The sequence below is a fragment of the Bubalus kerabau genome, chromosome 12, assembly GCF_029407905.1.
Source record: "Bubalus kerabau isolate K-KA32 ecotype Philippines breed swamp buffalo chromosome 12, PCC_UOA_SB_1v2, whole genome shotgun sequence".
Lineage (NCBI taxonomy): Eukaryota > Metazoa > Chordata > Mammalia > Artiodactyla > Bovidae > Bubalus > Bubalus kerabau.
Genome location: NC_073635.1, coordinates 86,259,176 through 86,275,567, shown reverse-complemented (window position 1 = coordinate 86,275,567; position 16,392 = coordinate 86,259,176). Strand labels below are relative to the sequence as shown.

Sequence of the window (16,392 nt, the reverse complement as noted above, 5' to 3'; positions counted from 1 at the left end):
AAAACCATGGTGGTGTATTCGCCATTCCTTTAACTATAAAACCACAGAGGAAAGCATATAAAAAAGAAGTTAGAAGTGATGTTTTTTTCATCTTCCTTTTGACACATTATGCAGATGTTTTTGTTTTATTAGTTAAAGCAAAGGGCAAGTTCCTTTTGGCATTTAGTGATTGTTATCATTTCCATGTTCAGAATTTTTCTTCGAAGTTGGCATATTAAAGGATAACTATGATGATACCCAAGGCATTAAACTACACTGAGTTCTAGAAACTGAATCCCTGTGTCTTTTATATTTTGAATATACATCATATGTTTTGAATTTGAATTCATGTCAGGGCGCGAAATAGGTAGATCTCAGCTCCCTGGGTTGTATGTTCATATTAAGTAGTTACATTTTTCTCAACCTTCTGGTTTTCAACTTACACAGCTCAGTTCTTTTTTTTTCTTTTAGAAACTCAGAGTTGTGCCCACTGTCTGGAAGGAAACAGTCGCCCCGTCTGTGTGTAACATGTATTCTAGTGACACCGCTTTACTTTTCACATTTCTCACTTGGTTTTGCTTCTTTTAGTTCCTCAGTGTGCCAGGTAGTAGGCTTCAAGTTCTTCCAATTCTTGAGTTGAGTTTCGGGAGACCCGTGTGTAGAAGGGCTGCCCAAAGAAACCAAAATTAGCAAGGCCAGCATCAGATGACACAGAGGACGCGAATAGTGCCAAGAAGACGATGTTGACAGAGGATTTTCATAAAATGCTCTTTGTTTCATAACCAAATAAGAGCAGATTACGTCATGTGCAGTTTTATATGGACACAAAGTTTTTATTCTTACTAGAAAACTGAACTCTCTCACTTCCTGACCCTGTATGCTTATTATCTGTCTCTTTGGTGCATCTCTCTGATGAGAAAAGGATTTGCTTTGGGGATGTCCATCAATCCCCTCTTCCCTGCTCCCCACTCCATCCCAGCCCCATCCCAGTAAGCTACATTTTAAAATGGTCTAGGGACTTCCCTGGAGGTCCAGTGGCTAAGACGCTGTGCTTCCAATGCAGGGGCGAAGGTTTGATCCCTGGTCAAGGAACTAAGATCCCACAAGCTGAGAGGTGTGGCCATGAAAATAAACAAATAAAGTAGTATGAAATACCCTGCATAGGCTATCTCGATGTTTCATTCTTTCCATCCTAACCTAAGAATGATGGATGTGCTTCATCGGGAGGCGCCCACTCTGTAGAATTTCTTGGTGCTGACCTCTCTGTGCATGGGACGGACCCAAGTATGCGTAGGCACGCAGCCAGCAGTTAATTCTCCATCCAGTTACCGAGGTGGAAGACTGAAATAAAAACAGCGAGATCCAGGACTCCAGCTCACCCTCCCCCGGGTGCAGAGCCATAACCACCAAGTGAAGACACATTAGAATGTGATAGGACTTCCTCTCCGTGGGCACAGTCCAAAAACACAGCCAGAAATGCAGTCTGCCTTGCCCACTGGTTCTCCTCTATTACTCAGATCACCAGCACGCTGCCTACCTGCAGCGAGGGAGAAACTGCAGTTAAGTCCGAGTATAAATACATGGGCAGGTACAGATGTTCGCCGAGTAGTTTTCAAACCTGAAGAGAACTTTTAGGCAATATGAACTCAGGGTATTCCCCCCCTCCCCCCCTGAGCCATGATCTCCACCCACTTAAAATCAGGCCCTGGGGGAACAAGCGAGTGATTTCAATACACTGGCTCAGTGCAATTAGATCCCAGAAGCAAAAGCTTTTAAAAGCAGGCTATAAAATGCCCATGTATCTTTATGAACCCTCCTTTCTAACTAGATAGAGATACTCTTCTGATAATTTTTGATTTGATAAAATCTAGTTTTTCTCTGAGTCAAGGGGGGTAAAAACTCTGGGTACTAAAAGCTTAGATATAGCAATGTTATTTTTTCTCTGTAAATGATTAAATGCAATTTCATCCATTTAGTACAGTCACACTATGATTGTGGTGGGATTAGATGATGCTGGCTGAGAGAAGCAAAGAAAAATTAAGTAGAATGAGCTTAGCAATTTATTTTTACCTTCTCCCAGTTAAAAATTCCCAATACATTCAAATCAACAATAACAATAATTGCAAAACTGTCTCCTGAAGTAGAAGTAGATTTTACTCCCAAGTATTAGCACTTGTTCTATTTCAAAGTCAGCCACTAAGCCTTTTAAAGCTTGTTGGTGACTAGCTGTTGGAGCAGAAATCAGAATATTAATCTTGAGGCTTTATTTCAGAGTTCATGGCCAATAATGAGGTGTCATCAGGGCAGAAGACTTTCAGCTGTGCCATTTCTCAAGGTTGGGGACGGAGGGAGGGCAGGGGACACCTCTAGAATTAGGACCACATGCCCTACATACCTTGATAAGAAGGTCATGAGGAAGACAAACATTAGTTTTCACTGTGAGATTAAATATAAAATAAGTTGAAGTTACTCTTGAGTTATTTTATAACTGAACTTGCTGTGAAGTTTACCTTCTGAAGTTTCCATTGGTACTCACATCTTAAAACAGGGTTTTTCCAGACAGCTTACATCATTCCTAACTCAAGGCAAATATCCTTTCGTGGTGGAACATATAACTGTATTCTTTTTTTTTTTTTTGACCGAGCTGCATGGTTTGTGGGATCTTAGTTCCCTGACCAGGGATTGAACTCGGGGTCTCATCAAGGAGAATGTCAAGTCCTAACCACTGGACTGCCAGGGAATTCCCTCTTAACTGTATTTTAAAGTTTAGCCCCCTTTTATTTTTTTAAGTTTTTGTTGGAGTACCATTGCTTTACAAAGTTGTGTTAGTTTCTACTGGACAGCAAAGTAAATCAGCTATACAAACACATATATCCCCTCTTGTTTGGAGTTCCTTCCCATCGAGGTCACCACGGAGCTTTGAGTATAGAGTCCCCTGTGCTGTACAATGGAGTATCAATAGCGTATATGTGTCAGGACCTACTGTACAGCTCAGGGAACGCTGCTCAGTGTTACGCGGCAGCCTGGATGGGAGGTGAGTTTGGAGAGAATGGATACCTGTAAGGCTGAGTCCCTTCCGGCTTCACCTGAAGCTGCCACAACATTGTTAATGGACTATACTCCGATACAAAATGAAACGTTAAAAAAAAAGCAACAGGGTATATGTATCAATTCCAATCTCCTAATTCATCACACCCACCCCCCACTTCACACCGTTTTAAACAGCCAAGTATTGTGATGCTAAAACAAACATTAGGAATGAAATTTTCAATATCTTCTAGTAACTTTGCAACTTCCAAGTGGACTTAGAGGGAAGGGATGCAGAGCCCAGAGGAGAGAAGAACCTTCCGCGGTCACAGTCTTCTGCTCCTGGCCCCCCTCCACCCTCATCCCCAGCCCCCACCCCAGCAGTGGCCTTGGCCTCAAGAATTCAGCCAAAGCTGCATCTTCAGGTTTCCTTCTGGGACTCTCCAGGGCTTGAGGGGGTTTTTTCCCCCTCCCCAAGGACTAAAAATGTCCTCAGTTGGAGATGCAAAGCAGTCTTCTGCTACAACACAGTTTCTGCCTGCTGTGTATAGTTTGTGGATGCTAAATTATAGATGGCCTTTTGATTTGAATACTTCTGGAGTTCTTTACGTTTAGGCGCTCCTCAGACATCACTTTGAGTAAACCAACGGGAGCTCTCCACGGAGGCACTGGTATTCAGAAAAGGCACTGACCTATAAATTAAAATCAAAAGAAAAGTCACTCGAATTACATGCACCCCTCCTGCTTCCAAACTGACAAAGTGGAAGTCTGCTGTAGTTTCTGCGTCTGCAGATGCAGTTCTGAATGTTATTCACCAGTGACTCTTCTCTGCTGTGACTTGTCTATCCTTTCTGTATTCCTTTATTTTTTACTTTTAGACCTGAATCTTTGATCGTTTTACATCAAGGTTAAAATAAATAAATCTATATTCCTTCCCCTTACCTGTTTTTTTTCTTCTTCTTCTTCTTCTGTGTATCAACCTTCAAATCTTATTTTTATCATTTGTCAGCTCAATGTTAAAGTTTTAGCAAGAAACACTTAGTCATTGAACTTTGCATTGGGGTGCATTTATGTGTGTATGAATTAGAAAAGATGGGAATTCCACTTCAGTTAAGTAACTAAACCTTTGAGACTGTCAGCCAGATAAAGACATCAGCTTTTCACCATTTTTTCTGTATAAACACATATCCTAAATTGAGGAAACTCAAGTGACAATTATAGAACTGCTCTGATCTTGCTCAGAAAGAGTGCCTGCTCACACTTACCCATACTATTCTAGGCCTTTGGGAGAAAAAGATACTTTGAAATTTAAGCTCAGGTTTGGAAAAAACAAAAGGGAAAGAAGACAGAAAATGGAAAGAAAAAATAAAAAATTTTTTAGAGTCGCCAAAGCATGCAAGCTTCTTAGGTATTTATTCTAACTTATCTGCCAAACATTTTCTCAGACATCTACAAGAGGATACTATCTACTTTTTACTCTTAAAAAAAAATTATGATGGTAATTTTTGTCCAGTTTCCCAGGAGAAGCTCAGTATCAGCAAGAACAGAAGAGTAAGATATGATTGTAAGCCTGGACTTTAAGGAAGCACTCAGATAAGCAAAGAGATATTTATACACACAAGAGGCAGCCATTGTTATTAAGGAAAAGAGTGAAAGTAAAAGTCAGTAACTCGAGAACACAAAAGCGAGTCAACCCAGGCCTTGTTTTCCAGCTCAGGTAATTATCCACAGCATACATATTTCCATGCACACTTGTCCAGATTTGTCTGCTGCCCTGCCATTTGGGAAACAAACAGCCCATTAAAAGAATGTCATTGGATGTATTTTTATCAGAAAGTCTGTCCCCTTTTCAGTACTTTTAAAAGTATAGAGTTAGTAGGCACGACTTTGGTAATTAGAGAAGGGAGACTACTATGAGGGTCCAGTGGTTAGGGATCTGGGCTTACCGTAGGGGCCACAGGTTCAAACCCTAGTCAGGGAACTAAGATCCAGAATGCCACACAACATGACCAAAAAAGGAAAAAAAAAAAAGAGAGAGAGAAAAAAAAATAATAGAGAAGGATTTATACGGCAGAATTGGATGTGAAACACTTATGTTCCCTGCCCTTGAACTGTGGAGGAATAGAAGTGTCTAAACGTCCACCTCCTTTTCTCGTCTGGAACTTGACCTGTAATTTAAATCCTGTCCCTCAGCAAGTTAGCTAGCAGCCTGTCTTTTTTCAGCTTTAGTTACAATGCTCTTCAGAGAACTCACTGTCCTAAAGAGATAGACCTTTGTCTTCAAATAGAGTAGGACATGGACTGCTGGGGAAAAAAAAGACATCCTGCCTTCCCCCTCCTGCTTGAGGTGGAAAGGGAATCGAGCTGGTGGACCTGAACCAAGTCCTTGCCTTATGTCCTGAGCTGTCCCAGGCAACTCGCAGAGCAGTGGGCACATGTGGGTACCTCTGTCCACCCAGAGTTCTGCATCAGGGAGTCTGGTTGATGAGTCTGGCCAAGGTCGATGGTGGTGGTAATAGCACATCCACTCATTCGAGTCGAGTACAAAATGATGGAGGAGGAAAACTCCAGAGCTGGAAGATGTGAATTCTACTACAACCTCTTAAGCTCCAGAAAGGCTGGGGAAAGAAAAAGGGGCGTGGGAGTCTGCTCTCTTGAGTGTTTATAGAACTTGGACGCTTGACAATCAGGGAGCATCAAGGTAATTGTTCTTGAGGCAGGAAATCAGTAGTAGAGGAAGCAGGTGCTGGGTGATGATTACCACGTTTTGAAATTACCGTATTTACTGTACTGCTCTTTGGAGGCTGAACTCCAAAATAGTCAGCTTTTGGAAGATGCCGTTCCTTTTATCTACAGACTCAGACGAAATCCGTTGATTATAAAGGGAGGAGAAAGCGCTTGAGTCCATTGGAGACCAGAGGTCATACGTGCGGCAGTGTGGGTGACATCCATCGCTCTTTGTTTATTTTTTTCGTTTTGCCTTTCAGCATCCCATACTTTCAGCAAACCTGTGACTAAGAGTGAATTCTTATTTTCCGAATTGTTTTCAGACATTTCATGTTCATGTAAACTTGGCTTATTGATTTCCTGATTTTTTCTTTATTTTTTTGTTTTGTCCATTTTATTTTTGATCAGCTACATCAAATGGGTCTTTGGAGGGCCTGGATAACCAGGAGGGAGGGGTGTGCCAGACAAGAGCCATGAAGATCCTCATGAAAGTTGGACAAGGTAAAAAACCGTCTGCTGATTCACGGAGCCTCTGATCTGGTTGGGCCCCCAGCTAGTATGACTGCCCCCAGGGCTGCACACACGCGCCTCCACTCACTCTTCAGCTTAGTTTCCAAAGCAAACCTTTCTGCGCACCTCGAGCCACTGACCGATTTCCTTAAGTTGATGCAGCCCATTTCTTTTTACTGGAGATACTTCTAAAAGTTGAGGTCAGTCAGGTTCAGTGTCTATGGCCATGTCTGTATCTGCAGATAGATTTTTCCTTCTTCAAGGCAAAACACCCCCTTTGGTTCACAATTAAAATATCCAGAATGCAAACTAGAGTTTCTGCCATTTTGCCCATTTCTGCCTCTTGACTACGGAAGACTTGTGTTCACTGAGCCTTTTCACACAGGGATGACCTCTTGTGCAGAGAGAATTATTCTTCTAATTAGAAATTGGGGTAGTAGTCAGTCAACTTGCTCAGTTAAATTAAAATGTCATCTGCAATGTTCTGCCTGCCAAATGCAAGAATCCCTATAGTTTCCACAGATGGCCTCACTAGCTAAACCTCTGAAATAACTAGTAGAACTGTTGTGCTTTCAAAGGAAAATTATATTCTTGCATCTCACAGTACTTTGCATAAAGAATCTTATGTTCATGGCTATTCGTGCCTCTTGAGATTTAGATCCAGCTCCTAAAGGTAGATTCCATCAGATCTCTGTGCTGTAAGTAATTGCTTGTTTTTCACATAGATGCAAGTTCCGCTGGGTCAACCAGGCATAGTGATCCAACGAGGAGGCCAGAATTCGAAGCTGGTACAAATGGAAGAAGTTCAACAACAAGTCCCTTTGTCAAACCAAATTCAGGTACAGCAGCGTGACTTGTGTGTGACTAGTCTGTGTGTGCCACTGGTACCGTGCACCACACTTGCTGTGTCGCACGCAGCGGGGAGTACCAGAGTGCGGCGGGTACTTCTGCCCCAGAACGTGCACTTGTACTTCCTGCAGTCCGTAATCTTTGCTCTCGGTTAGTTGTTATTAATTACCCAATCAGAATACAATAGTTCAGTCCCACGAAAGTCTTAGATTCAAGAGAGCAGAATCCATCAAATCTCAGCACCAATCATTAGCACTGCTCTTTCAGATCAAAGTTATTTTCATTGGCTGACACTTTATCGTGCTGGTTGCAACATTAGCTTTAAGCCAGTGTTAATGTATATATAATTAAGGCTCGAATGCCTCATCTAATTATATCCAATCCACAGAGAGCCTGATTGACCCTCTTCTACATTTAAGGCGGTAGCATCTTAAAATATTGCACAATGCTGCATTTTTCAGGCAGTTTCATCAATTTTTTTCCCCACGAATTCAGTGTAAAATGAGATATTAAAGGGAGTCCTGGCAACAGTTTAGAATACTGAATAAAACTGACTGTTGTGTAAGTTCGCTTTTTTAGCAGTCTTTGAGCAAATAGCTATGTGTTGTTACCACCGGAATGAACTTGTTATGTGGTGGTCGCTGAGCAGACGTCAGATCCGCACGCCTGGTTGGTAGTCGCACGAATTTAGCATCTGTAGCAATATTCCATCTCTTTCCAAGCCTCAAGGAGGGAAGTTGTTATTTCTAACTTTCAATGACAAGATGTGTCAAATTCTTATAACAAACTGATAAATGGATAATATAATGATGCCAGGCAGTTTTTTAGTGCTTAACATTTAGGTTGGCAGTCTGTTCCGTGTGAGAGTTTCTACTGCCTTCCAGATATATTTTAAGTGTAAATCAAGTAATACAAACGAGTTACGGGTTGAACGTTTTCCCAGGCCCCAGCCCTCTTCGCGAGCGCTCCCGCCATTCAGCGGGTAGGCGGGGCTTGTCGTTAATCACAGGGGGTTTGGAGATTCCCAGGAAGCCTTGGGAGCCAGAAGGCAGTCCAAGAGCGGTGCGCCTGAGCGGCAGACGCTGTCCTGAAGACCTGGCCACTTCCTTTCCTGCGCCCTGTGGTGGCTGCAGGCTGGCTGACCTGGGTTGAGACGTGGGGCAAGATCAAGGGCTGCCTGTCACAGCCCGTTCTCGCGGCTGATGGACGATGATGTATGGAGGGGAAATGAAGCAGTCTGGGAGCAGCATCAAAGCCCCACCTGGAGCCCCGTCTCCCCCCAGGGCTGGCTTCTGCCATTTGCATTTAGCTGTTTTTTTTTTTTGGTGTTTGTTTGTTTTAACTGAAGTACAGTAGTGGCTCGCTGGTTTAAAAAAAAAAAAAAAAATCTGCCTGCCAATGCAGGAGATGCAGGTTCAATCCCTGGATCAGGAAAATCCCTTGGAGAAGGAAATGGCAACTCATTCCAGTATTCTTGCCTGGGAAATCCCATGGACAGAGAAGCCTGGTGGGTTACAGTCCATGGGGTCGGAAAAGACTCACAGGACTTAGTGACTAAACAAAACATAATTACCATGCCGTGTTACTTTCAGGTGTGTAGCACAGCGATCCAGCTGTGCATATATGCTCTTTTTCAGATTCTTTTCCCTTATCAGTTACTACAAAATACTGAGTATCGTTCCCTGGGCTATACAGTATTTTATTGTATTGTTAGTTGCTCAGTGGTGTCTGATGCTTTACAACCCCATGGACTGTAGCCCACCAGGGATTCTTCAGGGAAGAATACTGGAGTGGGTTACTATTTCCTTCTCCAGGGGATCTTCCGGATCCAGGGATGGAACCTGGGTCTCCTGCATTGCAGGCAGATTCTTTACCTTCTGAGCCACCAGGGACGCCTACAGTAGGTCCTTGTTGGTTTTCTAGTTTATATATAGTAGTAGTTGGTCAATTTCAATTTTCTGATTTACCCTTGCATTTGGCTAATAAACAAGGTGATTGCTTTACCAGAGTCTAGCTGCCAGGGAAATGTTCCCCCGCTGAGTTTTACCACCTGGACACACCCCCCCCCCCCACCCCCGCCCCCCCATCCCCAGCAGCGCTCCAGACCCCCCCTGGGGACAGCGCTGACTCTTCTGACTGCTCTTCCCACCCCCATCCTCCCCACAGGTTCCAGCACAGACGGTAGCAGCGCCGGACATTCTGGGAGCAATATCCTCGGTTCCGAAGTGGCCTTATTCGCAGGGATAGCTTCAGGATGCATCATCTTCATCGTCATCATCATCACGCTAGTGGTGCTGCTGCTCAAGTACCGCCGGCGGCACCGCAAGCACTCGCCGCAGCACACGGCCACGCTGTCGCTGAGCACGCTGGCCACGCCCAAGCGCGGCGGCAACAACAACGGCTCGGAGCCCAGCGACATCATCATCCCGCTAAGGACCGCGGACAGTGTCTTCTGCCCCCACTACGAGAAGGTCAGCGGGGACTACGGGCACCCGGTGTACATAGTCCAGGAGATGCCCCCGCAGAGCCCGGCGAACATTTACTACAAGGTCTGAGCCTCGGCGGTGCCTTCACTTCCCGGAGGAAACTTACTGTCCCCGCTGCTGCCCGCCGAGGGTCCGAGACCCCCTGTGTCTGCGACGGACTGACGCGCAGCGGGGAGCGGGGACACCCCTTCTCGGAAGAGCCCCGTGGAGTCGGACAGCTTACTAGTCTGTAGCGTTTCGGCCGCGGTGACGGAGGATGTGTCCCGGCCGTCGGAAGACTCGCGTAGAAGATGTGCGCGCGCGCGCGCCCCGCCCCTCTCCTCCTCCGGGTACCACTGGGTACCACGAGCGCGCGCGCCCGCGGGCCTCCGCAGGAGCCGGGAGACCGAGCGGCTGGTGGGCAGGAGCGAGAGCTGGGAGCATCCCAGGCCCCTGGGTCTCCAGGCCTGGCGGGGCCGCCCTCTGCCTCGGGCGTGGCCCCTGATCCCTCACTCCTGAGTTGCACCCCGGACTTGTCTTGTCGCACAGACTCTGGCTGCGTGAGGCCTCGGGAGACCGCTGGCTTCTAGTCCTCACTGTTGCACACGCTCTGTCATCCAGGGCTCTGCAGGCCTTCACACGAGATCCCCCCTCCCCCCAACGCCACACTCACATTACTCACGGGACATTAACGTTGGGCGTCTCCTACTCCATCCTTTTGCAACAACAGCCGCAGCGAAAGGGGCCACACGTTGATAGGAATGGCGTTTGCGGGTAAAAAGGAGCCTTCCAGCCAGATGCTCGGCTGTCAGCCCAGGAAGACGAGGAGTTTCGTGAGAAGGGGGCGTGGGGGAGACGCAAAGGCTGTCTGTCTGCAAAGGCAGTTCCGTGCTGCCGCCTCTGAAACAAGATTTGGGAAGGGAAAGCCCCAATTAGAGAGCACAGCACTTTGGTTTTGCTCAGATTTTTAAGAGGCAAGTAGGAGACAACGACACACACAGTAGATTAGGGTGCATTTGAAGGAATTCACTCTTATCAAATAGCAATGCACAGGAATAATGAAATAAATAGTCCCTCTCTAGCCGGGTGGAACAAAGGGGCATTGTTGGTAGAGGACCAGGCTTGGAGAGAAGGGTGATTCGGGCAGGACTTTCTTGGTACTGGCAATAGACGTACAGCTGTGAAGCTGTAGGGAAGTCGTCGGTCTGCTTTGGATGTTGTTTAAAGCGGACCCAGCTGCTATACTTACCACATTTTATTAACACAGGGAGAGCCTTTAGGAGAATAGCAGAGAGCCAAATCTGACCTAGAAGTTTAAAAAGCCAAAGGTCACACGGGCTGTAATTCCATCATCATAGACATTATTAAGGCATCTTCATATCCGAAAGGAAGGTCAGATCCCCCCACCCCCTCATCGCTCCTCCCCTGCCACCCCCTCTCCTCATCTCGCCTTGTGACACTTTGGTTTATGGTGGTGCCGCCCTGGCCTCGGGGCGAGGGGTGGGTACTGAGCGAGACTGCAGTCCCCGGTACTGTGTCGGGGTGAGGCACACACGGCAACCCTCCTAGGAGTCCCGAGGACCCAAATGATGATGATGTCCGGGGAGGAGAAGGAAGGCAGGATGTGTTTATAATAGGTATATAGAACACAAGGGATATAAAATGAAAGAGTTTTACTAATATATATTTTAAGATTGCACACAGTCCACACCAGAAGATGTGAAACTCATTTGTGGTGATTAAGTGGTCTCAAACGCTCCGTGGTTGTTTTTTTTTTTTTTTTTCAATTGGACTGCTACTTCTGGGAAAAACGACATTACTCCAAAAATAACAATAATGGGAGCAAACACAAAAATAACCAAGTCCTCTGAAGGCATGTCACGTCACCATAGATTAGGAAGTGCAAGCCCCAAATACCAGGAAATCAGTGTTCACTGCATCGTGTTTTCAACAATGAGAAGATGTGCCGGCCTTTAGCTTCTGTGCTGTGTTTTCCTCGCCTCATGGGCTGAAGTGTTCGCTAGAATCCACCGGGTCACGTCCAGGGGGCTTCGGCTGAAAGTTCAGCCTGAACCCCTTCCTTCCTCTCTCCCCCCTCCCCTCGCCCCTTCCCTGCTGGGAAAAGAAGCGAGTAAACAGGAAACCTACTTTTTATGTGCTATGCAAAATAGACATCTTTAACATAGTCCCTGTTACTATGGTAACACTTTGCTTTCTGAATTGGGAGAAAAAAAAAAAGAAATGAAGCAACAGCATTTTAAGGTTCTCAAACCTCCAGTGAATACCTGCAAAAATGAGTTGTCACAGAAATTCTTCTTCTTTCTACTTCCTGAACCTGAAAATGATGTTGGTCCAAAGTGCGTGTGTGTTTGTGTGAGTGGGTGTGTGGTATACATGTGTACATATATGTATAATATATATCGACAGTATATATTATATATATCTATATCATATTTCTGTGAAAGGTTGCCATGGTGACCAGCCACAGTACATATGTAATTCTTTCCATCACCCTGGCCTCTCCTGTACGTGCATTCATACAAGGTTTTCTTGTAAGCCATCAAAAATTGACCTTTAGGATGGGGGAGAGGGGCAAGAAGGGGAAAAATGGGAAACAGTCTGATTTTAATGCAATCCAAGGTGTGCGCCATCAGTTGGCTACATTTTGAGTATGTGCTCAACTGTGAAAAAAAATCAGATGAGTTGATGAAGAGTTGCCTGCAAGCAGTTGACAAGTAGTCTGTGCGTCTGTTTTGTGTGTGGTGCAGAATATGACAATCTACCAACTGTCCCTTTGTCTGAAGTTGGTTCAGCTTTGGAAAGTTACTGTAAATGCCTTCCTTGTATTCTCATCCCTAGTCACCTGACTTTGGAATTTGCACCATAATGTTTAAGTGAAGATGCTGTAAATAAGTTCAGATTTTACTGTATATGGATTTGGGGTGTTACAGTAGCCTTATTCACCTTTTTAATAAAAATACTCATGAAAAACAAGACAGAAATGGCTTTTCTTACCCAGATTGTGTACATAGAGCAATGTTGGTTTTTTATAAAGTCTAAGCAAGATGTTTTGTATAAAATCTGAATTTTGCAATGTATTTAGCTACAGCTTGTTAAACAGCAGTGTCATTCCCCTTTGCACTGTAATGAGGAAAAAAAAATGGTATAAAAGGTTGCCAAATTGCTGCATATTTGTGCCGTAATTATGTACCATGAATATTTATTTAAAATTTCGTTGTCCAATTTGTAAGTAACACAGTATTATGCTTGAGTTATAAATATTTTTTCTTTCCTTTGTTTTATTTTGATAGCCTGTCATAGGTTTTTTGATCTGCTTTAGTTCCACATTGCAGTTAGCCCCCAGCCAATGAAGTCACGTTCCAAACCTGTTTCAAACTGAATTTGTTCTTAAAAAAATAAAATATTTTTTTCCTATGGAAAAAGCGCCTTCAAAGTATTTTCCTTTCCTGCTTGTTTTCTTTTCCTTTGGCTTTTTTTTCTGTTGGTTATTTTAATTTGCCTCCCATGTTTCCCTGTGACTGCAGTTACGCAAACCCTTCTGCCCATAGGCGTGCACGCGCCCATTTTTCAAACCAGGCCGTGCGCACAGCATAAAGGCTCATCTTGCCCCACACTGCTGCGTGAGCCCCTTGGTTTCCCCGTAAAACTTCTGAACTCACATTTTAGTGTCAAGTTTTACGTGGACTCCTCTTTATCCTGAGCAGTTTGACCTGCAGTGTGAAAACAGCCGTGAGGAAAAGAGAGACTTCTAGAAACTATTTTTGTTTATTTATTTGTCTGCACTGGGTGCTGGTTGTGGCTCACAGGACCTTTCCTTGCATCGCGGGGGCTCTTAGTTGACACATGTGGAATCAAGATCCCTGACCAGAGATCGAACCGGAAATGAAATGAGAGTCACTCAGTCGTGTCCGACTCTTGTGACCCCATGGACTGTAGCCTGCCAGGCTCCTCTGTCCATGGGATTCTCCAGGCAAGAATACTGGAGAGAGTTGCCATTTCCTTCTCCAGGGGATCTTCCCCACCCAGGAATCAAACCCGAGGCACTGCAGGCAGATTCTTTACCCACTGAGCTATGAGGGAAGCCCATAGCTTCCCTGGAACCGGAGCCCCCTGCATTAGGAGAACAGAGTCGTAGCCACTGGACCACCAGGAAAGTCCCAGAATAAGGACTTTTATTCCAACCTTAGTTCCGGATTGATCTGGTTTCCATTCAAACAGAGCAGTTTGCTTCCCTTTCCTTCACAAAATAATCCCGGGAGGAGGGAAAAAGTCAAACGTTCTTTGTGAAAGCGTAGCACGGATGAAAGCGAATGTTGTGATGCCGGGCTGAGGCAAGCAGTGAATTTAGCTTTAGCCACCCTTGCTGTGCACCTTCCGGGGAAGGTGACTGCTGCCCAAAGTGTTTTCCCCAATCTTGTGGTCTTTGAGGCCTTAGTATTGATCATCAGACCCCCACCGTGGTCATCCTTCGATTTCCGAGGGCAGAGCTGTGGTCAAGCCAAAAAGTGACTGGTGACCATGAAGGGCTCAGTTCTCCACCTACACTGGTGCTATGCAGCACATGAGTGTTCAACTTCTCAGTCGTGTCTGACTCCGCGTGACCCCCTGGACTGCAGCCCACCAGGCCCCTCTGTTCATGGTGTTTCCCAGGCAAGAGTGCTGGAGTGAGTGGCCAGGACTTCAGAACCTCATTGGAGTGAGACCCTCCAGGGGATCTTCCTTGCCCAGGAATCGAACCTGCATCTCCTGCACTGGCAGGCGGTTTCTTTAGCACAGAGCTACCTCGGAAGCCCTCACTGGCTACATGAACTCTGGTTAATCCTTTCCTTAAGGAGTAAAGCCTTTTAGGTTGAGAGGATGAGAAAGGGCCCCTGAAGTAAGGACCCAGAGATCGTTCCAGCCCACAGTGATTTGCCCCAGACCACGGCTGCAGCAAATGAAGAATCTGAGTGTTTCAGAAGCCCCTCAGGAGATTGTCATGAAAGTCTGCGTCTGCAGCCTTGGCCCAGCAGATTGGGCTAAAGGCATGTTTGTCGAACAAATGCTCTCTTTCCGAAAACCAGAAACAAAATTCTCCAGAGGCCTGCAGTTTCACTTGGTGCTTGAGTAGTAGTTCCGTCTTCCCCATCAGGTTATTTCACTGCCCCTCCAGTGCAAATCCAAGGTTCAGGCACAGTTTACAGCCACGTGCCCCAGCTGAAGGTTCAATACCGATCAGGAATGATTACTCTGAGTAAAAAAAAAACTGATGACAAAATACTGTTTTCAACTTAGCGCTGTGACCCCTGACAGAGTTTCAGTGGTCACACGCATAGTACCATTTTTGCCACTTTGTTTTTGAAACCATCCTTTCCAAACTAAGTCAGCCTCAACTGAGAACAACAAAATGTACCCAACAGTTGTGATTCTTCTTGATCAGAGAGAAGAAATGTCACATACAGAAACTCCTTGCAGAGGTTACAAAAGCAGGAGCCCTGCGTCCTGTTTGAAAGGTAAGCCCGCGGTTGCAACTTCCCTGCCTTGTATCCCCAAGTGTTGTCCGGCCAGCTGACGACCCTTCGGAACGACTCTCCCTGTTGTCAGTCTCCTTTTTGGTAAAGCAGTTGTCCATTCAAAGACTGCGATAAACGTTCACAATGGAAATGAGAAAAAAAAAAAAAATGATAAAATATCAGTGTCCGGCCGTGCAGCTTGGTATCAGTCTGTGGCCCCAACCCAGAGAAGAATCAGGGGAAGAAGAAAAAATAAATAAAATTCAGAGGAATAAAACTGACTGCTAATGTACATAGAAAAGACTGATTACCTGCCTTTTGGTTGGGTAGAAAAGAGGTCTTCAGGTGGCTCAACAGGAGGCAAAATTGCAACTGCATCCAAAGGCCCAGGATGGTATTCTGTTTCTGTTTTCAGTGAATTTGGCATAATGTTTGTGATATTTACACAACAGATGCCCTTGACGGCACAATTTCTGTATTTCCTAAATATTTTCCTCTTTTTGTATTTCCTACCTCATATTTCCAGGTAATGAAGCATTTATCAGTGATCAAGGGGATGTTAAAATATTATATTTTTTTCTAGCAAAATACAGATAAATGAATTCACTTTTTAGTGATAAAAGTGTGCTCCCAAAGCTGAAAAATGTATTCACCTCAAGGTTTTTATACCGTGGTAAATGAACTAACAGAATCTCTTAGAAACAGTTCTTCACATGAAGCTAATTATATATATATATAAAATATGTATATAATATATAATTATACATATATACAATGTATTTTTTTAAAAGAGGGGGGTCTTTGCTGGTGGCTCAGACAGTAAAGAACTTGCAGTGAAGGATACCTGGGTTCTATCCCTGGGTTGGGAAGATCCCCTGGAGAAGGAAGTGGCAACCCACTCCAGTATTCTTGCCTGGAGAATCCCATGGACAGAGGAGCCTGGTGGGCTACAGTCTTAGGAGGCTGCAGAGAGTCAGACACAACTGAACAACAAACACACACACACATTTTAAAAAACAACCAAACTCCTCAAAAAAAAAAAAAATCTCTATAGACGTAAGTGTGTGACATGAAGAATAAGGAGAGCCGCACAGTTCATGGACAATCGTAGATAGTCAACACATGTGTCAAATGAATGAAAGTAAGACCTGGCTTCCTGCTCTCTCTCTACTGCCACTGACTCCATGGCGTTTTAGCAAATCACTTTGTGCTCCGCACCCCAGCAGCCTCACCTGTAAAGTGAGAGGGCGTGTCTCCGACACACTGAAGGTCGCTTTCAGCTTTTTACAGGATTCGCAGCAAAGCCATCAGTCTTCTGTACA

General features: G+C 44.9%; 1 protein-coding gene across 1 annotated transcript in view; it reads left to right on the top strand.

Moving 5' to 3' along the window:
* The window catches only part of EFNB2 (ephrin B2), a 49,708-nt gene extending 36,708 nt beyond the window's left edge, over nt 1-13,000 (top strand). Inside the window, exons 3-5 of the mRNA XM_055542990.1 lie at nt 6,142-6,234; nt 6,969-7,082; nt 9,259-13,000. Coding sequence (XP_055398965.1) covers nt 6,142-6,234; nt 6,969-7,082; nt 9,259-9,647 — 596 coding nt within the window. The 3' untranslated portion in view covers nt 9,648-13,000. The remainder of the gene's footprint in view (nt 1-6,141; nt 6,235-6,968; nt 7,083-9,258) is intronic.
* The last annotated feature ends 3,392 nt before the right edge of the window (nt 13,001-16,392 follow it).